This window comes from Silene latifolia, chromosome 9, assembly GCF_048544455.1.
Source record: "Silene latifolia isolate original U9 population chromosome 9, ASM4854445v1, whole genome shotgun sequence".
Taxonomy (NCBI): Eukaryota; Viridiplantae; Streptophyta; class Magnoliopsida; order Caryophyllales; family Caryophyllaceae; genus Silene; species Silene latifolia.
In genome coordinates this window covers 1,265,807-1,290,708 of record NC_133534.1, presented here as the reverse complement: position 1 = coordinate 1,290,708, position 24,902 = coordinate 1,265,807, and the positions used below count along the sequence as shown (strand labels likewise).

Genomic DNA, 24,902 nt, shown 5'->3' with positions numbered 1-24,902 from the left:
TGATAATTTATTATGCTGATCAACGTTTTATAAATTATTTTGTGACTAATTCAAATATCATATTAATTAAAATAAAATTTATTCGAATAATGCAACAATCAACATTAAGTTCTCAAATTATATCATTTCACAATACGTTAGGTTCCAAATCAATCAATATTTGTTCAAAATGATGTGAATAAAATTTTATGTAATTTTTAATTTTTTTTTATGTATAGCGTGTGATATTTATTCGGGGATGTAGCAAATTACCCTCATAACTTATGTACTATGTACTAGGGGCTTAAGTCTTTGGCTTTCAGACCGAGGCTGAGGAAGCACTCACTGAACATGATGTTCGTGTAGGCGCCTGTGTCAATCAGGCACCTCTTGACCAAGTGGTTGGATATGTCCAAATTGACTACAAGTGGGTCGCTGTGAGGTGCGATGATTCCTTCGTAGTCCTTCCTTCCGATAGTCATATCGGGGATGTTGGAAGCGGGGATCGCTGTGTTGGGCACAAAGTTGATGGCCTGATATAGCTCGTTCAGGTGCCGTTTGTGCCCATGAGCGGACCCTCCGTTCTCGTTGCCCCCGATGACAACATGGATCACTCCTATCCGTTCGAAGACGGATTTCTTATCTGAACCGTTTATCGGCGTCGTCTTTTGGCCTTTGGCAACGTACTTGCGAGGCTCCCCTTCCGAATCGCTCTTAAATGGCATTCTTCGATGCGGAGTTGTCGATAAGGTGGCCGGTGTGGGCGTGGTACTCACGATCTTGGCTCGTGTCACCGTCTCCGCCCGGCTTGGGGGCCTTTCCCACTTCCGGCCCTCGTTTTGCTCGGGCGAAGACCTCGGCGGCGATACGACGAGAGGGGTTTTATCATTATACCGCCTACGGTGGTACGTTCCCGAACTCCACCCGGCGCCGTCGAGTCTGTTTCTGGCGATTTATCGGCCGTGACCTATTATCGTCACAGCGTCTTTCATCGGATCGTGACCCATTGTTGTCACGACGTCTTTCATCCGGGTTGTCCTCCGGCGCTCTTCTTTTTCGAGTGCCGGCCTCGCTGGGCCTACCCAGTCTTGTGATATTCTCTACCTTGATGGCACAGTCGGCCATCTTCCTAACGGCGTCAAGCCGAGGCCCGCACTTGATGAGCTCATTCTTTAAGTCTCCCCTTGGGAGGCCTTTCATCGCCGCGAAGGCCGCCGATTCGGGATTAATTTCTCGAATCTGCTGGACCTTTCCGTCGAACCTTTTCACATAGCTTCGTAGAGACTCGCCCCCTCTCGCTTGATAGTTAGGAGGTCCGACGTCTCACGGCCCTCCTCTTATTGCAAGAATCTTTGGGCTAGAAAGGCGTCCCTTAGGTCGGCGTAATAGTATACCGAGCCGTCGGGAAGCCCCTTGTACCAATTTTGAGCCATCCCATGCAAAGTTGTTGGGAAAACTCGGCACCAGACCTCATCGGTACGCTCCCATACCGACATGTAAGACTCGAAAGCCTCGGCGTGGTCGGTTGGATCACTATCTCCTTTGTATGATATGGGTGGCAATTTGAGCTTAGTTGGCACTGGACTTCTAGGGACGTAGGCGTTGAGGGGTGTCCGACCGTGTGTCGAACGATACGCGGCGATCGGCTCCTCGCATTCCTAGTCCGGCTCCTCCCCTCGTAGCGGGAAGGACTCCTTCTTCGACTCGGGCTTCTTCTCCGACTCTTTGAGTCGGACTCCTCGGCTCCTTTGGGGTAAGCCTCGTTCGTGCGGCGGGACGCTATCCTCCCATGAGTGCGGGAAGGACTTAGGTCTACCGCGCCCACTTTGGGCTCCCCCCAACGTCTTGGTCGGGTCGGTTTCTCCTAGTGCTCGTTCAAATTTCTCGGAGTCACATTTTGAAGCCCCTGGTTTCTGGGACGGTTTCGCCGCTCTTGTCGGCGTGACGGTGTGAGCGGGCGTATTACCATTAGGTCAGGAGCATTTTCGGTTTTGCTACGTCAACCACATGTCCCATGATGGTGACCTGGTTGGCGGCGTGGGTGTCTCGGTATTATCGGCATCCCAAATTCCGGTTGGATTACTCGTGGGTGGAGTCGCACGACTCGAGAATTGTTGAAAGTATCATCTTGGTAGAGTGCGGTTTCGTCGGTCACGAATACCTCTTGCTGTTTCGACATCTTCTTAGCTTTTTGGGTGGGTTTTTTGTGTTTTTTTTTTTTGGGAATGAATGTGACTAGCTTCTAGTAGCGTTTTTCCCACAGACGGCGCCGTCTGTTCCGGGTGTAATTCGAGCGATTACTTGGTACCACCCGTGTTTGTAGAATGACGTCCTCGCTTGAATCCTCCTTTCGGTCTCCTGAAACGATGAATAGGATCGAGGGCTCGGCTTTGGGACCGAGCGAACTCACTCGATTTGAAGTCGAGTAAACTTAAAGGACAAGTTGTTGTTACTTGGCTAAATGTATATTGTAGAGAGATAAGGAAGATTATACTGGATGAATAGTGATTCTTAGGTTTTTTGTGGATCCTTTCCTCGATGAAGGTTGAGGAGTATTTATAGACTTTCACCTTTTGTCACGTAGTGGCCAAGTGGCTAGCGGTGAAAAGACCGTTCTACCCTCGGTAGATGGACCTATGGCGGCGAGGGTCTTGGATATGAGTACGCGGATATGTGCCCATTTGGAGGTTGCCATGCCGAGACCAGTCGACAGCCGAAATTTCGCATCGGCTAAATTTGTCTAAGTTGTTGACTTCTTTGTGGATATCTTTGACCTTGTTAAATATGTTGACTTGGTGGTCGGTCTGTCAGAATATCCCCATCACTTATATTTTCTATTTTGCATTCCCTTTGAAAAAAAATTATGTACTTTCATATAGAGGTGATCGCTTAACAAAAGTATACTGGTAAAGTTTAAGAAATCCGAGTTCGAACGATTAACTACTTATGTTTAGCACCGTGGCAATTAAATTATGTTTAAGATTAGATAATGATGTTTTTTTTTCTTGTGTGTGTGCAGATTGTACACGACGGGTTTATAACGAAATTTGTCACAAGATTATGGAGTATAACTATCAGTCATCATCGAGCTTAATTGCTTCTAAAGTCATCAGTCTATCAATTTTCCGCTTGACCCGTAGTAGAGTGCATACTTATCATCACTAACTGACTGCAATCTGAAACAAACAATGAGTAGGTCTCATGAGGGAGGGTCTCTTGATAAATTTATTAAAAGATTATTTCAATTTTAAGAAAAAGTTGTACTAAAGATAATAAAATAGGTACAAATCAAGATCAAAGATAAAATGGGTACATTTATTATGTAAATAGTTACAAAATTATTATGTAGCGACCAATAACAAATGGGTCACAAAATACAAATGAAAGGGTACGGAAGAGTCGTCTCTCAATAACTTATGAATGAATGCCTCTCCCAAATTTTAGTGTATTTCATGTATTAAAGATCATTCATATAAGATGTTGTACATTCAAATCAATACATTTTTATAACTAAAATTTGAAAGTTATTTATATATACCATTTGTACATGTCCGTGCAACTTTGCACGGGTTCTAAACTAGTATATCATATTTACCATCCCCCCTACTACTAAGAGAATAAAAATTCTCTTAATTTTCCCTCCAAAAAGCATCTACCTAAATTAGGAAATATGTATCATAAAATTATCTTTTCAATAAATATGTTTTAATAATTATAACTCTAATCTTTTTATTAAATTCATAATTATTATTTTTTTCATTAAAAATAAATAAAGTTAGTATTAAATTATAAATTAAAAGTTGTTAAATTTTTCAATAATGCAATAATTATTATTTTAGAGAATCACTTGACATCCCTTTTTCACTAAAAAAAAAAAACAAATCTCAAACTTTTTCCGCCTACGTCGCTAACTACTACTTACAGTACTTAGTATATTTCTCTACTTAACTACTCCCTAATTCATTTTAATGATATTCGATTTTGTACACAATAAAAAATATTTGTATAATTAAAAATAGAAAAATACCAATAGTTTAATTGTTAATTTTTCTTACATTTCCATCTAGAAAAATCGTCTTTATAGCACGGAGCTACACTAGTTAAAAATAACATAATAAAAAAATTTAGAAGAATATCACACAAATTTATTACTCCAAAAGACTATATAAATTAGGAAATTGCATTATTAATAGAGAGTTAAAAAAAAAAAAACATACATGGTCTCCAACTCAAGGCTAGAGCAGCACGAATCGAATATCCAACCCAATTCCGAATTCTAATCCGACCCGAAAATCTAAAATCTGGGACCTACTTCTACTCAAAACGGCTGACTTTTCAAGTTTCAACACCAAACATAAACATACACTTTCTCTTCCTCATAGATCTCATCGAACCGCTTTACCCTTTTCCCTTACTGCCAAATCCCAGGTTTGTGCCAGATTTCTCTTCTCCTTTTTTCTCTTTTTATTCAGTTTGTTAATCATCATTATCATTTCAATCAGTGTGAAATTAAGTTTAAGTATTTGGGTTTTGTTTAAGATTGAGAATTATGATTGCCCATGTTTTTTGTTTTGTTGATTGTGTTTGATTTTCAATGGAATATGAAGTACATAAATTCTTGTTTATGACGGTCTTAAGTTAAGACGATACTCACAACCGATCTAAATAATTTTAAAATGTATATACATCAATATCTTATCACGCCTTTTGATCTAGAATAGAATCAGATGTTATTTGAAGTATTACTATTTATTGCATTAGTTGTAATTTTGCTGTAGATTTGTTTTGGTATAGGAATTATCTGTTTGCTATGTAACTATGGTGGGTTATGATTCGAGCGACTATCTTGTACTTATCATTTGTGACCCGGGTTTGCTATGAAAGTATGAAACTTATGTTGGTTGTGATTCAAAGCGACTATCTTATACACCCTCCATCCCGTTCATTTGTTTACCTTTGATTAAAAGACTCCTCACAAAGAATACAAAAGGTAAACAAATGATTGGATTAAAGGATGTACTTATCATTTGTGACCCGTTTGCTGTAGTGATATGAAACGTGTGTTAGTTGTGATTCATTTGTTTACCTTTGATAAAAATACTCCTCACAAGGAATACAAAAGGTAAACAAATGATTGGATCAAAGGATGTACTTATCATTCGTGACCCATTTGTTGTAGTGATATGAAATGTGTGTTGGTTGTGATTCAAAGCGACTATCTTGTACTTATCCTTCGTAACTCTTTTGCTATGAAAGTATGGAACCCGTGTTTCAAAGCGACTATTTTGTACTTATAATTTGTGACCCGTTTGTTGTGAAAGTATGTAACTTGTGTCGGTTATGATTCAAAGAGACTATCTTGTACTTATAATTTGCGACTCTTTTGCTATGAAAGTATGAAACTTGTGTTGGTTGTGATTCAAAGTTGTGTTACTCAGACAGACAGACACGTGTCACCGTGACGGACACGGCTGTTTGGGGTGAATTTTCTTGTTTTGTGGTCTAAATTGAAGTGTCGAAGTGTTGTATCGTGTCGGACACCGACACGTGTCTGACACGTGACACGGCAGTTAAGTGTAGTGTCGGTTTCGGAGTAACATAGATTCAAAGTAACTATCTTGTACTTTTTATGTCTTGTATGGTTGTTTGTCTTAGCCGATTTCTGTCGTTTGTGAAGTCGAGGCAGTGCCATTTTCAGATTGTTATATATGTTAGTCAGCGATTTCACAAGCTTGCAACTATATTAAAATCTGTTTTGTCTTTTTGGCTTGTTCGATTGGTAAGCTTATATCTAAGCATGTGACTTGATGTTGTGTTTGTTTATTGAGGCCTGATCCTTTTTTTGGTGTGCTATAACGCATACATGTTCGGTTTACACTGCTCTAAATTCTTCTGATAGTGCTAAAAAATGGGTCATAGGAACCTTTAGGACCTTGCTAACTCGGTGCTGATGCGGTGTTGTAGTTAATATGTATTACCATGGATACACGAGGTTTTTGTACTTTTATATTTGATTCCGTGGAGTGTATGATGATTTCGTATTCGGAGAATATTATGTCTTTTAATCCTCTCTTTTCACACGCCTAAAATTCTGTATTTGGTCTTTTTCTTTATAAAGGTATTTACGAGATGGCCGAGTCAAAACCAGAAATGAGGAAGCCAGTGTTTACTAAGGTTGAACAGCTAAGGCCTGGTACTAGTGGCCACAACCTCACCGTCAAGATCGTGAACTCCAAGTTAATTATGCAGAGAGGCCGCCCTGATGCGTCTCAAGCTCGCCAATCAAGAATTGCTGAATGTTTGGTCGGGGATGAGACGGGGATAATAGTCTTCACTGCTCGTAATGATCAAGGTAAAGCATTTATCTAAGCATGTCATTTGTTTGGACTACAGGTTACTCTTATAAGACCGTAATTTTCTTATATGTTTTAGTGGTCTGTACATTCATATTGTTGTGTTGGATGCTGGTACGGCCTCAAAATTGAGGAGTCTAGGAACATGCGGAGTAGGTCTTTAATGCTAGACCAGCACGTGAATGCGTCGTTTTTTTTTTTTTTTTTTTTTGTATTCCATCAAGTGTCTTTCCTGCAGGCTATGCTACTCAGATTCCATTAAAGGAATCCAACAAATATGTACCCAAGTCTCGTTCTCGGCTACATTTTGAAAAATCCTCGTGTTTTATGCTTAAAATCAAGTGTCAACGGTCTATAGCTTTAGTCAATTGGCCCCATTTAACCTTTGTCTGCTCACTAAAAATGTGAAAGCAGGACTCATTGACTGACCAATGTTCTGTTTTCAATATACAGTGGACAAGATGAAAGCCGGCACTACGGTAACGCTACGAAATGCGAAGATCGACATGTTCAAGGGATCAATGAGGCTTGCAGTTGATAAATGGGGCCGTATTGAAGAAGCGGATTCCACAGACTTCACAGTCAAGGAAGATAACAACTTGTCACTGATCGAGTTTGAGCTCGTTAATGTAGTCGAAGGTTAAAAAAAACTTGCCATCTTCCAAGTTGAAATAAATTAGAAGTCAAGCATTAGCTAGATTATGTATTTTGTGTCTTGGGCTGATGTTTGAGTTGTTACTTGTTAGTTTTACCTTGGTGAAAGATATCTTGGCTTTAGTTTATGCAATAGTTAAAGTGTTATGATTCGAGTAAAGTATCTTGGATTCGTCTTTTTTTCGAGGCATGTAAGAATTCCGAAATATTTTCTGGTTATTGTTTTTGCGACATATACAGATATGCTGTTTCGTACTCCCTGCATAACAAGTTCTTTGCCATTTCCGGATTCTCAGCCCACCTGGCGGCGCCCCAAATGAAACAGTACAATTATGAGACGGAACTTAATTTCAAGACCTAGCCCTCGGTAACCCTTAGTTTCTACCGCGTTTTGGAATGCAAGTCTTTGCAAAACTGAACAGATGTCACGGTTTGATATTTTTGCTGAATCGTGATGCGAAACCCTTGCCTACACCAAGGCAAGAACGCAAGCAACAAATATGCACAATTTAACTCACCTAGTCCAAATTAAATTTGGACAAAAAATCCAAAATTACCCCATTTGTCTGCCCGGCGATCCGAAAAGAAGATCCCCAACTCACTCCTCATTTGCACTAATGCCTAATGAATATGTTAGGGATCACAATTCTTATGTAAGACCCTTGTACGAGTCATTTTCTGATTAATCAGGCTGTAACTAATTAGCTATACGTCAGCCTTATCGGTAAGTAGCCATGACAAAACTGACTGGATCCAAATAACTGGACTCGATAAGGCTGACACGAGACCCGAAAATTGTGACCTGATAAACTCGACTTGAAAGTGACCGACCGAAGTGATACGACTCGAAGTGATCCACCCGAAATGACCCGTTAAGACCCAAAGCGACCCGACCTTAAAAAGACCAGATATTAGTTGACTCAAATCCAACCCGAACGACTCATTTACCCAGTCAATCGGTAAACACCATGATTAGACTTCGTTTCAGGTTTCACAATACAACCATCTTAAGCGAGACCAACCAAACTAGCCAACTAGGCCACAATTTCTCGAGATAAAACCCTGCATCTGATTTACACCTCTCAAAAAAGATGGAAAGAAGCAGCATAGTGATGAAGCGTATAGTAACTGGAATTCATACCTTACCACCATTCATCCATCCTCCCAAATTAATCTCCACCATTAAAACTCCATCATCATCACCATCGTTATCATTGTTTTTACCCCATCAACGACCTCTCACTTTTTCTACTACTGCCTTTTCACCTTCTCTTCCACTTACCCCTGGTACTTTCTTCTTTTACCACACATTTTATAGAATACAAATTCTTGTTTAATACGGGCATATCAGTCTTAACTTAAAACGGGTCAAAAAATTTGTCTAATTTATCTGTCTTAACTGTTTTATGAATACCCTTTTGAGATTTTGTACTTATTTATGATTTTGAGGTTGGTTTTAGTGATTTGTTGAATGAAGTAAATTAATGGGTTTTGCAGGAGTTGCTGAGGATGAAACTCAGTCAATTGGAGATGTTCAAGCAAAGACTTTGATTAAAGGAATGAGATATTCTGAGCTTGAAGTATGTTTTTTATTTTTTGCAATTAATAATGATTATGTTTTTAGTTATTGAAAAATTAATGATTGTATAGTTTAGTTACTATAATTATTTGTAATTTTGTTAGCTGAATTTGGTTGTAATAGTGTGGATAATGATTAACTTATGACATAGTAAGTACAACAACATCAACATTACCCCAGTGCCTTTCGAGCTCCCGCAAACTGTGGGCTAATGGGGTCGGTTGTACGCAATCTTAGGGTGTGTTTGTATTGAGGGATTTGGAAAGAAAGGGAGGGGAGGGAATTGGAAGGATGAAAAATCCTTTGTTTGGTTAGCAAAATGAAGGTAGAAGGATTTGGAGGGGAGAGAAAATGAATCCCTCTATTTTCCTCCTATAAGGCAAATTATTTTCCCGCCAACATAGGCAAGATTTGGAGGGAAAATCACCTCCTCCATTCTCCCCTCCCTTCCTTCCCCTCCCTTTCCCTCCTTTTTTTCCTATCCAAACACTTAATCTTGTGCTAGCAACACAAAGAGGGTGTTTCCGGATGACCCAAGATGAATTGTGTCTGAGGGAGTGTTTGGATAGCAAAAATGGAGGGAAAGGAAGGGGAGGGGAGGGGGAAGGAGAGAAGGGAAAGGGAGAGAAGGGAAGGGGAGGGGGAATGGAGTGTGGTTGTTTGGATACAATTTTCCTTCAAATCTTGCCTATTGTGCAGAGATTTTGATTAGGCTTAGAGGAGGGAAAATAGATCCCACCATATCCCTCTCCCTCCATTTTCTTTCCCCCTTATTTGCTATCCAAACAAGGGATATTAAATCCCCAACTCTCCTTCCCTTTCTTTTACCTCCAATTCCTTCAATCCAAACACACCCTGAGTGTGTTTGGATAGCAAAAGTGGAGGGAAGGGGAGGGGAGGGGGAAAGAGGAAAGGGAAAGGGAGAGAAGGGAAGGGGAGGGGGAATGGGGTGTGGGTGTTTGGATACAATTTCACTCCAAATCTTATTTATTGTGGAGAGATTTTGATTAGGTTTGGAGGAGGGAAATTGGATTCCTCCAAATCTCTCCCCCTCAATTCCCTCCACCCTTATTTGCTATCCAAACAAGGGATTTTAAATCCCCTACCCTCCCTCCCTTTCTTTTCTCTCCAAATCACTCAATCCAAACACACCCATAGTTCGTAATAAAAAGAAGGGCAACCTGTTTAGTTAGTCATTTTGCTATATTTCATCATAATCCCGTACCAAAGAATGGATGATGTTAGCAAGTAATTTACTTTTTTTTTTCTTAGAATTCATTTGCTGGGCATTTTAATCTTTAAAGTGGTTATCAATTACAGAGTATTTAATTATAGTTCATTTCATTATGCTGACTGATTGCTTGAAACATGCTTAAAGTTCTTCCACTGCTGGAGCTAAGAATTCGCGAATGTGGGATCATTTTTATATTCATTGTCACTACTGTATCTTTTTGGTATGGGGTCTTTATGAAAACAGTTTCTGATTAGCAGCATTTAGCCATATAAAACACCATTTGTCCAAAATTATAGCTGTCTTTACTCTATAGACCCGATAATTCATATGTGGTTATGCCAACTGCCAATTATATGTCAATTCGATATGATATGGTGTTTGGAGTCTTGGTCATTAAAGTAGGATAGGCCACTGTTGTAAGTTGAATTTTAAATCTCCGAAGTTCCAACCCTCAATATTTTATATGAGGCGATCTTACAAGTTAGATCAACACATTAACTCTATAATTATATGAGGATTGAGGAATACATAAGATGCAGAGGACTCGATCACTAATAACTGGTTGGGTAGTTTCTTATGTTGATATCTGCTTTGAACAGAATTGGGTTCAATCACATGGGTTTAGGCCTGGACAGGCCATGATGCTCTGGAAACGTCTATATGGCAACAACATTTGGGCGCATTGCTGTGATGATTTGGAAGGTTGTTACTGAGTACTCTATAGCTGCGTAAAACCCTTCATTTATGGACAATGTACTCCTTCCTTTATAAATATTCAACCTTCGCTTTAATGAATTCACCTCCTTTTTAGGTTTAAACAAGGATTTGCGGAAAATGTTAAGTGAACACGCAGAATTTAGGGCATTGTCCCTGAAAGACGTTCGAACTGCTTCCGATGGAACTAGAAAGGTAAAAATAATTACTTTCTCCTCCATTAGGGTTTGACTTCAGCCCTTTGGTATTTCCCTTCTAAGATCACACTTTTGACTTTCTTGTCTTTTTAGTTTTGCATTACGTGAAAGTATTCTCCTTGATCCCGAAACTTGCAGGAGCTTGCAGATTTTATTTACATTGGAGGATGGACTGGTGATTGAAACGGTTATTATTCCCTGTGACCGGGGAAGAAATACCGTCTGCGTTTCTAGTCAAGTAGGCTGTGCCATGAATTGTCAATTTTGCTACACCGGCAGGCAAGCGAATACAATACGCTGTGTTTCTAGTCAAGTGTTTCGTTAAGATTAGATTTTGCTATTGATTATTGTCTCAAATCACTTTTCCTGATCTTTACTGCAGAATGGGACTAAAAAGAAACTTAACTTCAGCTGAAATAGTAGAACAGGCCGTATTTGCTCGACGATTGTTCACAAATGAAGTCGGATCAATAACAAACGTTGTTTTTATGGTAAGTGGTTGATTTGAAATGAAGATGGAATAGCAGGTTAAATTTCGAAGCCCATTTCGTGAAATTATACTTACACTAGTGTAGTTCGAGTCTGAGAGTATGGTAATGGAAGATCATACGCTTTGGATTCATTGTCGTTATCCCTGTATACTTGCTTGTGTAACTTTGGTTAAGACTTGCTATTTTTTGGTTTGAAATATAGTGAACTGAAGTAAAATTAGTCACTAACTTCTTTGTGCTTCATATATCTGGAGTATAGCAGATTATAGATCAATTTTTCAACACAATTTTATTATGGGTTTTCTGTATTCTGTAACAACTTTTTTATTTTTGACAGAGCAGTAAGACTGCTTATAACTGCTCCCGCTTACCTCACTATATATAGGAGCTGTTGAGGCAACTGGTTAATGTTGTTCTGTAACTTTTTGTTCCACAGCATATTGTTTGGTTGATGTTAGGCTCGCTTATTTCGTTGTGTATTATGTCTAACAATTAACTTTGGATATTACTCCCTCTGTCCCGCTCATTTGTTGTCCTTTTCCATATTGGGGTGTCTCAGTGAGTTGTTGTCCTCTCTATTTTTTGGGATTTTCTCATGTGTACCCTTCTGGTTTTAGGTTTTCTCACATATACCCTTGCTTTTCTTTTATCCTCACTTATACCCCTGTACTTTCTCACTTGTCCCAAAGGTAACCTTACAATTGTTTTCCGTCACATATACCGTTAGTTAAATCTCACCACCATGATTATCCCATAAACAACCCAAATTACCTTCTTTAAGCTCTCTGTCTTACGCTTCACCATGGCACAACAGTACAACACCAACCGTTTAATCAACCATAGCCACTTATCACTCCACCTTCAACCAATTGCGGCATTAAAGAAAACACAACATCGATAGCTCCGACATCATCAACAACCTAAACCAGACGAAAACAACCCACAAACTCGACCCTCAAACAACCCAAGTACTTCCTACTACAACCATTTAAAACCTAGTACGCCCTTACCTCCTGCCATTTCATACACCATCATAATAAAACTCCAAGTTCAAACCACAATAACCACCAGAGATGATGTCGAAAATCAAGCACAGATTCCACCACATTCGTAGCCGACCACAGTGTAAAATCCTCTTTAATAATGGATTGTCGACATCATCAAGTCAAATTAAGCTGCTGTAGAAGGAGCTAGCACGGCTGAACAAATTTGGTTGTAGCTAGCTTGTGGTGTTTGAAGGTTTAAAATTATGTCGAAAATGGTGATGATGAAGAGATTGCTATATTAGTGGGGGGTGGTTTAATGGTGGAAATGGAACAATATGTTGGTGCCAGAGTTTAGGAATTGGGGTTGATTTAAGTGATTGATATAGGAAATGATTTAATGGTTGAAGAAAGGAGATGAATTATTGGGGAGGGTGATTTTTTTTTTGATCGAAAAGTTTGGGGAGGGTGATGGTAAGAGATGAAGGTGGTTTGGTGTTAACGGTATATGTGACGGAAAAGAATTGTAAGGTTACCTTTGGGACACGTGAGAAAGCACAAGGGTATAAGTGGGGATAAAAGAAAAGCAGGGGTATATGTGAGAAAACGTAAAAACAGAAGGGTACATATGAGAATATCCCCTATTTTTTTAAGAATGAATTTAATGAACAATTTGATCATTTACACTCAATTTGTTCCACTTGTCACTTAGTAATTGGCTCATTTCTCTTTCCTTGGTCTTTGTGCCAAAACCAAAGGACAACAATTGACCGGGACGGAGGGAATATTCACTAGCAACTCAATGATTTTGGGGTAGAAGATGTACATGGATCATTCATGACTAACAATTATCTTTAGATATTGCTAGTTGAGCTACGCTGTCCTCCTAGCTATTCAATCAATTTAAGTTGTTTGCTTGCATGATACTCATTATGGGATAATGTAAGTACATAGGGTCATTCCCTTCCTTGGCTTGCATAATGTTCTGTTCGTTTCAGACTCAACATTCTATTATCTTTCGATTTTGTAGGGAATGGGAGAACCACTTCAGAATATCGATAATGTACTGAGAGCTGCAGACGTATTGGTGGATGAGCAGGGCCTTTATTTCAGCCCTCGAAAGGTTACAGTTTCGACAAGTGGGCTTGTCCCTCAGTTGAAACGTTTCCTCCGAGAATCAAAGTGTTCTATTGCTGTTAGTCTGAATGCAACAACTGATGAGGTACTTTTCTGCAAAATGCAACCTAGTCAGTGAACTCTATTAATGGAAGAACTTAACAATCCATGAACCAATATTTCAGGTGCGAAATTGGATCATGCCAATTAATCGGAAGTATAACTTGGATGTACTGCTTGGAACGCTGAGAGACGAATTGCGTCATAGACATAATTACAAAGTTCTGTTCGAATATGTAATGCTTGCAGGGGTCAATGACAGGTTAGATCCATTGGTTCAATATCGAGCATTACTTTCGTATATAGTTCTTGTATGCTCACTTGTAACCGTAACCGTAACATTGCTGCTAATTTCGGGTGATGGGTTAGGATTTACGTGTCCGCGACCTTTAACGTGCCAGGATAGATGATCCGACAGGTTTAACTTATACAACCCGTTTTTGCCTTTAATTAAATATCTGGTCTTTTCAAAGTGTTATCTGGTATCTATCCATTAAATCGACTTATTCCTGTTGCGGGTATTTCAGCATGGAGGATGCCAAGCGACTCATTGATCTTGTTGAAGACATTCCATGCAAGATCAATCTCATCTCCTTTAATCCTCATAGCGGGTCATTCTTCAAGCCGACAACTGACGAGAAGATGATCGAGTTCCGAAATGTTCTGGCTGCCGGAGGCTGCACAGTCCTTCTACGGCCTAGTCGGGGTGATGATCAAATGGCTGCATGTGGGCAACTTGGAAACCTCGGAGACTTGTCTGTTCCATTGTTTCGAGTTCCTTCTCAGTTCGAGAAAGTATTGAATGCCTGACGGATCATGCTATTCTACTTGTGTGTAAACTGTATTTTTTGCACCGAGGGATCGGTCTCATATGTAAGTACAATGTGACACTAGTATCATTTACTCCGTATGCTGGTAGGCTTCGATCACAAGAGCATGACCGTCGATTACTTTAGGGTACACCCTAGTACCGTACACACAACACTACTGGCAAAACGCGTCTGTTAGTCTGTCGCTCCACTCCCTCGAAATTTTTCGATATTTAATCACGCTTTCACATGTCCTTGCTCGTCTTGTTTCTTGTTTCTCACATCCCATATAATACGTTCTTACTTGTGACGGTCAAACAATTGCGAGGACTCGCACCTTATTTTAAAATGTCAAAAAGGAAAATGAGTTGTAAGATGTTATGGTCGTTATGGAGACATGGAATACAAGCTTCTGATCGTCACAAGCAGGTTTTCTGGCATATTTAAGACCATTTCTTAATAGGGAAGCACCCTGTATTGTACTTCCTCCATTCAACTCCATTTCGCATATTTGCTTTTTATACGGGTATTAAGGAGCGGATTAAAAAAACTATAAAAAGTACGTAAGGATTTTGTGAGAGGAAACGGTATCCGTCACAAACTTGTGACCGATATCGCCTGTGTTCAATTTGTTGCTGTATTGTAGTACAAGAAAAGTTGTGGGTGAACAATGGTTAGAGTCGCATCAGTCTCAGTAGTGATTGATTAAATGGTAAAAAGCCAACTTTTTATTTGTTCCTGTTGTCAGACGATTCTAGACTTGTTGCGTGTATCAAAACTCAACTGATTTGATGTGAAAGCTTAATAAACTGCTATTGGGCTAGCACAAAGTGTTCCAGTAACTTTAACCCACGCAAGACCGTCACACGGTAAACGATCTTATTCTATAATTTGTATACAAATACATCAAAGCGTCGCTGAAGACCTTTCACAAAAAGGGAGAGGGGATAAGGTGGGGCACCCCCATATGCTTCCCCACTCACCTCTCATGGGTATTTTGTGAAAGGAAACGGTATCCGTCACAAGTTTGTGACGGATATCGCCGTCTTCAATGAGATTTTGTGCAAATACATATGGTCGAATGTATTTTAGAATTAAAAGGTAGACTTTGATAAATAAATATTCATGTTTTTCTTTTTAATTTTCTCTTTTATCTCTGTAATTAATATTTTTTCTTCGGTATATTAGATTTAAATAGTGACTATTCTTTACAATGTATTGAGTATATTGAAGAGAAATAAATCTATTTTATACGGAGAAATACAAAATTTCATTTGTGACCGCAACTCCGCAAGATATCCTTTCATGCTAAGTGGTTAATTTAATACTACCTCTAATAAAGTCTCATGTACGAGAGCGAATTCTTCATCCTGCCTTCGTGTTTCGCCATCTTCATTTTTTTTTTTTTTTTTTTTTTTATCATTCAATCATTATGATTTACGTAATTTTATATTAATAGGAATATTTATAATAGTTGGGCCTCAACCATAACCTTAAGGTTTTGGTTGAGTTGGTTCATCTATCATGGTATCAGAGCCAGTGTGACCGAAAGTCACGGGTTCAAATCCTGGCAACCACTCTTCAAGCCCAACGGACATTTGAGTGAGGGAGCGTAATATGAATATTTATCATATATAATTAAAAATGATAGGTCACAAAAATAGGTAATAAGGTACAAAATAAGATACGAAAATAGAACAAATAATTTACTCTAATTGGAATCTTGATAATGTAGCACTCCTATAACTCATGAGATCGAACCTTACCATTCTAATAATCCAACCGGACTCAAATCCGAACTACATAGAACAAAAAAACACACACACGTAAAAAACGAAGAAATCGTTAATAAGCATTCAACAAACAGACAAAACTGTCCAAACCCCGAATATGCCATCCACAAAAAGGTTGAGTGCATTTATGCTGGTTTCCCATTAATACGCATCCTTAACGTAATTTAACTCCTTATTAATTCTACTTTTAACAGTTATTATTAAAGTATTTATTCATTTGTCCAACATATTATTCCATTCCTTTATTCCTGAACGAGACTCTTCCACTTCTCTACTCCACAGTCCACATGCCGTACGTATAAACAACGCCCCCTTTTCTGTACCACCATTTTTGGATCAATAAGATGAATACAAGTCAAATATGTTCTCACATGCTTAAATAAACCTTTTTTTTTGTTATCGAAGGGAACATCCGGATACCGCGCAAACTCGGGGACCAGGTAAGTCATCAAGGTTTCCCTTGACGGTAGGTGGATGCGGCAACACTTCCGTGTAGGGAGTTGAACCCGAGACCTCTCAATTCGTTGCCATTTTACAACGCTTTGAGGCACTCCCGCGCTTTACTACCCTCAAACCACTTTGGTTAAATAAATAACCCTTTTTGTTAATCTTTATTTATACTTCACTTGTTTTAGGTGTAAGAATTTGTATTGTCGGATTCATATTTGAGGGGTTAGCAGGACTGCTTAGAGCATCCACATCCAAGAGGATGATATTATCCTCTTATTTTTTCTCTTTCCTTCTCTAATTTTGACACCTCAATTTCACCCATATTCCACTATCTTCATCCTCTTCATTTTAATCTTCTTAAAAAAACTCCACATCAAAGAGGATCCTCTTACCTCTACTCTCACAAATTTTTTATACCCAAAAAATAAAAAAAGAAGTAAATGTATGCCACATGCTAGATATTGGATAGTAGCAAGACAAGGGCCAAGATTGCATATCCTCTAAAAATAGAGGAAGTGTTCCTCTTCCTCCTTCTAAGAGGACATGTAACCATGCTTCCACATTGAAGAGGACATCCTCTTAGATGAGAGAGGGTGCTAAGAGGATGGTCCATCCTCTTCAATGTGGATGCTCTTACTCTCGAGTCTCGACGATAAACAACAAAAATTTAGAAGGTTATAGTTACTATCAAATTCGGTGTTTTCTATTTTTACGATATTACTAGCTCGTCTCCATTAAGACTTTTTGCCTCCAACAAGGTTCCGACTTCAGAGGTTACCAAACACCTAATAAAACATATTCCGTGATGAGAAAAGCTTAATATTTTCATCGGAATCTTGGTAAGAAACTTTTTGAGATTCGCCAAAAGCCCAAAACTAATCCATATTTTCCAATTTAAAACCTCTCCATTTATTTATCTTTATTTCTTATCTAATACTCGTACTTTTATATTTTAATTAATACATTTTCTATTTTCATTCATTAAAATATTATTTTTATAAAACGATAATCATTAAATCATTTCAAGATAATTCAATCGGTTCATGAAAAATTAAGGTTTATTTCCAAGAAACATATTTTTCACTCTCTTTCCATTTTTTCTTCTTTTTGGCGGCTTTAGATAGATAAACAAAAACAATCTCCACATTTCTTGCACGATTTCACCTTTCAGTTTCGTAACACTTTCTCTCTCTAGTCTCCTCAACTCAAACTCAACTAAATTCTCTCTCGCTTTCAGTTTCTCTCTCTACATTCTTACGGAGCGAAAAATGGGAGACGGAGCAATGTCGATATCGGAAACTCGCGGTTTCGCAGACTTCAGACTTTCTTCTAAGCTTGTTAAGGATAATGTTCATGGCTTCATTCCTCTTGACCAGGTTTAACTCGTTATTCAACTTCGATATTATTTAATTTTACGGTTTCGTAATTAATTTGCTTAGTTCTTGTTGCGTTACAGTAATTAATTGTTCTAGATAGTTAATTTTCTTTAATTTATTGTATACTCTGTTTTAATTAGCTCATTTGTAATTTTTAAGTTAATTTTAGTGTTTTTGATGTGAATTATTTGTTTTTAGATTATTTTTTCTCGTTAATTTGATGAAGTTTGAACTAATTGTTCCGGATGAACGTGTTCTTCCTCTTCGCTGTATTATTGAGGAATTATCGGAATTATGAAGTGTTAATAAATTAACGCGTTAACTTTATTCTGTTAATTTCGTCAATTTTTGCGGAGTTTAGCCGTTTCGTAACTTAGTATATCTTCTTTTGTAGAGTATAATAATTGTAAATGTAATCGCAAATTTTAGGCGTTTCGTAATTCCGCCCGTCTTCTTTAGTAGAGTATATTAACTGTAAATGTAATCGCAAATTTTAGCTCTTCTTCGCTGTTTATGTGATTTTGCGCGTTTTTGATGTAATTTGATCCTTGAAATACATTATTTGTAGGTTTTTGTAACCTGAGGAGAGGAGAGACAGCGAAGTATATCGATTAATTGTCTGATTTTAGAAAAAAGTTACTTCAAATTAGAGTTTTAGGTCAACTTTAGGTCATTAATTAGGTAATTTTGTTTCTGGCTGTTATTTTGGGAGTAGTGTTTCGGTTTTTGAAGCTATTTGATTGTTTGTTAGTTTGTTGTAGTAGGTAATTTTCTTTATGAACATCTTATCAAGCATGTAGCGTTTTACATTTTTTCGTCTGTGACAAGCTTATATCGTCATTGATTAATCTAAACGACGTAATCTGAGCTAGAATTCCTTTCTGTTTCATGAAGGTCAAGTCGTTGTAGTATTGATAGTATATTGATGTTAAGACCTTTCTCTCTAAAAGCTGATTAACTAAATGTTGCAGTAAGATTACTTAATAGCTAGAGTAAGTATTGGTTTCTTGTATGGTAATGTGTTTAGAATTGAAACTTGAGTTGATTCTACGGCTTAAAATCAGTCATCAATGTTGAAGCTCTTTAAACGATATTTCTGCCGCAGTATACATTCATTGTGTTATAACAAGGTTTATGTCTGGTTTTCAGCTTGCTTTGCAGTTCATAGACACTGAGCAATTCCAAAGGTACGTGACATTTCTCTGTTCTGTTGCGCTCGTTTATGTCCGTCTCATTTTAACTAATTCCTTCTGAATTTATCCTTTTTGCTTGGCAGGCTTCGTGAGCTTAAGCAGCTTGGTGAGTCATTTGTTTTCTACACATCTACGGCAACATTTTACAGCTGTTATTTGATGCCTTTGTTATGTCCACGTTTTTTATCGAACTCATATTAAAAGTGCATCAGTTTTTTGCGTATCATTTGAAGATTGTTTAGTATGCAAGTGTTTGCTGGTCTGCTGTTTAATTGTGGCACATGCTACCATGTGACTGTAGTGTTCACTTGTTTCCTAAACTGAGCTGGCTTTGTCATTTAAATATTACTCCGTATCTAGTTCCTTCAATTTTCTTCTAGATCATGTCCATTTATGTAATAATTGTTTTCTTCTATTGACCAAGCAAGAAAATGTTTCGCTAAGTCATTCTTTAACTTCTTTTTGTACTTTTACATTATAATATCAGCTCAGTTTTTATTATGGCCAGTAGTTATAAGAAAATGTTGTGCCCAGTCATTTTTGCAAGTAGAAGAATGTCGTCAGTATTGATATAGGACTTCCAACTGCAAACATTTTGGAAGTAAGGCTTTGTTGTTTAATTGATAAAGCACTAGGAATGTTCCCATGTCTGGTGGAATCATGGATTGATTCCGTCAGTTTCTGTTCCTTCTTTGGTGGCCTTTTTTTGTAGGGTTTATTGCGGATTTCTTACTGCTGTATTTAAGTGGAGACATGTGGCTGCTCTACTAACAATGAAATTTTCAGGTGTGACACATATGGTTTACCCAGGAGCAGTACATTCTCGGTTTGAGCACTCTCTTGGTGTGTATCATCTTGCTGAAGAAATGGTCAAGCAACTCAAAAGATACCAAGTAGGACATCTGTTGAGGTTTCTCGTTCTCATTTTGCAGTGGATTCGGATAAAATTAATGAATAAATTAATCTGTAAAGATATGATAAGTGAATAGTTAAATGATAAGCTTAATAAAGGAATGGTTAGGATTTTATGATGTGATTGGAATATGTCTAATATCTGGGGAATATTATGTCTTATTAAAACTCTCTTTTACAGGGCCCAGAACTCGACATTGATGTCTTTGATGTGCAGACAGTGAAACTTGCTGGTAAATACCAATATTCATATGTCACGTTGACAGCTTTCTTGATGCAGTTTTGATACATTATCTCACTGTAATATGTTTATGAATGTTGACTTTTAAGGACTACTCCATGATGTTGGTCATGGTCCATTCAGCCACATGTTTGAGAGCGGGTTCCTTCCCAAGGTTCTTCAAGGGTCCTCAGAATGGTACGGAGTATTATTTGAAAACATTAGCATTAACACATGAAGAACTTTTCTCACTTATTCAGTCAAAACAAATGTGCTTCAAACTACATGCAGCTTTTGTGGTTTATTATCTCCATTAAATGACTCGGGAATTGTATTTAACATTCATAATGCTGCTAAGCGTTGTTGATTGGCTTATCATGGCTACACAACCATATGTTTTTTCTCCTATTAATCTGTTTCCTTCAGTGAACTTTTTTTCGTAGATGATTAATTGAAAATAAGTTTTAAAAACTACCGTGTTATTGAAAATTTGCTTGGCACTTTGAAGGTCTCATGAAGACATGTCAATCCGCTTGATTGATTACATTGTTGACGAGCATCACATAGAGATTGATGACTCAATGCAGAAGAAAGTGAAGGTACATGAATTGTTAACTTCGCTCTACTGCTTAAATGCTTATGCAAACTAAATCACTCAAGTTTTCAGTGGTTGGAAGTTGGAACTGCTTCCTCTGGCCAATCGATGTTTTAATGACTGAATCTTAGGCTCTTAGCTTTTATACAGCGGGTATTTTATAGTAATTCTGATTAGTATCCCTGAATGGCTTTTTGTTTATAGGAAATGGTAGTTGCCAGCACTGCACATGCCTCAAGGGATGTAAGTAATCGGCTTCTATCAGATGACTTTCTGAGAATTTCTTTGCTGCTCTTGTACCTATGTAGGATGATTGACACATCTTCGGAACTCACTTTTTTTGTGCTTGCGTGCTTTTGTCATGTAGAGCTTGAAGGAGAAGCGGTTCTTGTATGATATTGTCGCCAATGGTCGAAACGGGATTGATGTTGACAAGTAATTCTTGTTCTTGTTGCTACACTGCTCTTTATTTTTGTAGTTTGAAGACAGATTAGTCAATCCTGACTTGTCTTAGGGCATTAAATATCCTTCAATTTCTGTTATCTCCCAGGTTTGACTATATTGTCCGTGATTCTCGAGCTTGTGGCCTTGGCTGCAGCTTCCAGTTTGAGAGGTATGTATTACATCCGTCTTCTGCTACATACTTAGTCAGTAGTCACTAACCAGTGGAGGTGTGGAGCGTCATAATTCAAAGGCCTTAGTCATTATAGATGTCAACAACAACTACTCCAATGACTTAAAGGCTCGTGCCAATGGTAGGATGGAAGAGGGGGTGGTGCTAAACGTATATTGAGACTTAAGGTTATTTCCAAATGACCCATAATAGAGATATCTTCCAGAGTTGGTTGATTTACAGAGTACAGACTAAGAAGCGGCACCCAACTTAGAGTCATTTTACTCCCCCGCCCCAATTGTACTCCAAAGTTAGCGATTCTTTGGTCTATTGCAAATGGTAAGATGTTAGTCCTGACATATAAAAATCAAATACCCACTTTAGTGGAAAATGTCCTGACTCCCGACATTGAATGCTGTCTCCCCTCACTTGCAGGTTACTGCAAACAGTACGAGTCATGGATGATGAGATCTGTTACCGTACCAAAGAATGTTAGTATGAGTTAAATTAAATAATGTTCGGAGTCTGCAGTCCTTGTAATTTTATACTCAAGTTGTTATTTCCCAAATGTGCCAGATCTTACAATACACAAGCTGTTTCTTAGCCGTGCTGATCTCCATCGAACTGTCTACACACATGCAAAAGTAAAGGTGATTGATTATTAACGCTTGAATCTCTTGCCTAATTTTTTCTAGTTTTTACTGTAATTTTTCCACCACTTCAATACTACTTAAAATAGTATAGTGTGACGTTGACAAAATTCGATTACTTCAATACTACATTGGAAAACATTTCAGGCAATAGAGCTCATGGTTGTTGATGCATTGTTGAAAGCAAATAATCATCTTCAAATTTCTTCAGCGGTTAATGATCCTGCAGAATTCTGGAAGGTACTATGATCTTAACATTAGCAAGAGCGTTTATCGTCCCCTTTGTATAATTTTGGACCCAAAATTCTGATTAAGTTTGCCACTTCATATTCCTAGCTGGATGACACTATTCTGAAGAGGATTGAAACTGATGCTCACCCTGAGCTCAAAGAAGCTAGAGATTTGATTCTACGAATCAGAAGAAGAGATCTATATCAGGTGATGTTTCTGATGAACATTTGTCTTATGTTAGGTGATCTTGTAGTTGTCTAACAGTGCTTCTGTTTCCTTCATATAGTTTTGCAATGAGTTTACTGTCCCAAAAGAGCGACTTGAACACTTCAAGAACGTGACTCCTCAACAGATCATTTGCTCTCAGGTACTTAGAGGAAGCCTTTACTGTTACTCTGATATAATAATTTTGTGTGTTCTAATAGTTTGTGGTTAGGATTCTGGTGGAATTTCTCTGAATGAAGAAGACATAGCTGTGAGCAATATCAAGATTGATCTCACACAAGGGAGGAATAACCCTCTCAAAAGGTACGACGTATATCTGATCGCATTTAACAGTATGTTACTGGTCGTCAGATAATGCCCGTGTTTGTCTTAACAGTTGCCTATGTATGAACCTGTTTGTATGGATACTTATGTCTTCTGTTTTTGCCTATGCAGCATCCGATTCTTTCAGGTATGAATATTCAATTCCTTAGTATTTAGCTAATCTGATTATACTGAATATATTGGAATGTACCTGTCTTCTACTTCGGCCTTTAATTTTCAGTTGACATCATTAATGAACCTTAAAGTTTAAACTACCTTTTCACACGATTTTTGTAAAAGCATGGTCATTTGCCAGTATGATACCTGACATGTGAATATGTGATTTGACCATGAGCTATTGAGATTGCAAAATTCTAATACGAGTTGTTATACGGAACAACTTACTAGCTTTAGAAACTAGTGGCGGACCATTCGCCTTTCCGATCCCCCATTAAAAATATTAAAGCCATCATTAGACAAAATTTGGATAAAATGTACAAAAAAGTTTACTTTCAACTTTTAAGTGTCAGGAGATACTGTGTCCTAGTACATTTATCTGTCAGTGAGCATATAATTTTTTATCCATTTTGTTCAGTTTTCGAAAGTATTGGGCATGTTCAAATCATCTAGCACTCTTTTTATTGTATGGCAGAACTATGACAGCACTGTAAGCGAAGCTATAGAGGATGATCGCATCAGCCACCTGCTGCCTGGATGCTGTCAGGACAGGATAGTACGAGTGTATGCTAAGAAGCCTGAACTGGTGTGTGAATCAAATGATCTTACTCGCTCTCTTTGCCACTTTCTATGATACTACCAATGAATCAATGATGTATTAAAATAATCACATATATATAATGAGATTGACTGAGATGAAATGGTTATTTTTATCGGGCTAGTGAATATGTGGGTGAGGATTTAGTCGCATTTGGTTGGTCTGGCACTATACTAGGACGAGTAATGTCTCTTGGGGTACTAATTGTATATTTGGTATCATATGTGCAGGTGTCGGCGGTCTCGAAAGCATTTGAGAATTTTCAGGAAAAGGAGTTCTGGAAGAAGGTTCAGGTACATGCAACACCAGAGAAGAACAAGCGACAGAAAATGATGAAATACAGTGATCCATAATCATCGTCGACTTGTACAAAGGATTGCAACTGTACATGGCTGACCTACCTTAAGATGTACGCACATATTTTGTAGCTCATACTGTGATACCCTGACCAACGTATTCAGGAGATGGCTAAACCATTTTGCACGCAAGTTACGTACTTGTAAATCATAACAGCCTGCGCTTTTCATTGGTGGCTTAACTGCCAAATTTTGCTTCTTTAAGTGCTGGCAATTTACACAACAATTAAGGTGCTGATATTGAAACTAGCTGCTGCCTGCTGGTGTATGAATTCTTCTGTAAACTCAGTGATCTTTACTCTGATCTTTCTTGAGAATTTTCGGTTATTGGATCTCTTAATGTTGTGTTGTTCAATTCTTTGCATTTGTGCGCTTATTTTCTGGGCAAGAAACTGAAGACACTACTAGCAACGTGGGACCACAAGTCCACAAGGTTGACCATCATTGTTACCTCATAAATCGTCTAGTTTTAAATCTGTAGTTACACATTCTATGGTAGCTCGGTGAGAATATAATATTGTTACTTTCCAACATTTCATACAAAGACGGTCTTATGATAAAACTTGTCAACTTTAATATTACTGTAGATCTTAAGTTTTTTTTTGAAGTAATACCGAATAGTAGAGACGAATTTTGAAGTATATAATCATGTAGTCTAGTAATTTTCTCTCAGCATTTAAAAATAGTATGGGAAGAAATTACTAAAAAGTAACATAAATTCTCATTTGTGACGGACTTTTCGTCACATATTTGTGACCTTTCACATAATACAAGTGGGAGAACAGGTGGAAAAGCAATTGAGAGAGCTTGTGAAACGTCACCTAAGAGACTTACCAAAAAAGTAACGTGTAGACTGTAGAGTAAATTCGAGTTCAGTTGGTCTTGCTTGTGACGGGCACTATCCGTCACAAGCTGAAGACGGATAGTGCCCTTCTCATAATAAGGCAAGTGGGAGGGCAAGTGGGGGAAAATGGAGCACCCCATAAATAGTGTCATTTGCATATAATGAGAGGAACACTATCCATCTTCAGCTTGTGACGG

The 24,902-nt window shown here is 38.1% G+C and overlaps 2 protein-coding genes across 3 annotated transcripts; both read left to right on the top strand.

Annotated features, from left to right (window-relative positions):
* The first annotated feature begins 4,171 nt into the window (after positions 1-4,171).
* On the top strand, positions 4,172-7,241 carry LOC141598619 (uncharacterized protein At4g28440-like). Its single transcript, XM_074418322.1, has 3 exons — positions 4,172-4,407; positions 6,098-6,331; positions 6,786-7,241. Exons 2-3 carry the CDS (start codon positions 6,109-6,111, stop codon positions 6,974-6,976), a joined length of 414 nt encoding a protein of 137 aa, XP_074274423.1. The 5' UTR covers positions 4,172-4,407; positions 6,098-6,108; the 3' UTR covers positions 6,977-7,241.
* Positions 7,242-8,014: 773 nt separating this feature from the next.
* LOC141598617 (uncharacterized) lies at positions 8,015-24,216 on the top strand. Of its 2 annotated transcripts, XM_074418321.1 has the most exons (27): positions 8,015-8,273; positions 8,484-8,566; positions 10,399-10,501; positions 10,611-10,708; positions 10,859-10,989; positions 11,093-11,201; positions 13,215-13,406; positions 13,486-13,622; positions 13,888-14,119; positions 18,938-18,975; positions 19,065-19,087; positions 19,768-19,874; positions 20,075-20,126; positions 20,224-20,311; positions 20,622-20,712; positions 20,913-20,951; positions 21,076-21,143; positions 21,259-21,321; positions 21,757-21,812; positions 21,898-21,971; positions 22,119-22,211; positions 22,308-22,409; positions 22,489-22,569; positions 22,639-22,730; positions 22,863-22,878; positions 23,383-23,493; positions 23,736-24,216. In XM_074418321.1, the coding sequence occupies exons 1-27, from the start codon at positions 8,078-8,080 to the stop codon at positions 23,856-23,858; spliced, it is 2,598 nt and encodes an 865-aa protein (XP_074274422.1). In that variant the 5' UTR covers positions 8,015-8,077; the 3' UTR covers positions 23,859-24,216. The 2 variants fall into 2 exon arrangements, with proteins under 2 accessions (XP_074274422.1, XP_074274421.1); XM_074418320.1 differs by lacking the exons at positions 8,015-8,273; positions 8,484-8,566; positions 10,399-10,501; ... (4 more) ...; positions 13,486-13,622; positions 13,888-14,119 and adding an exon at positions 17,484-17,788.
* Positions 24,217-24,902: the final 686 nt, after the last annotated feature.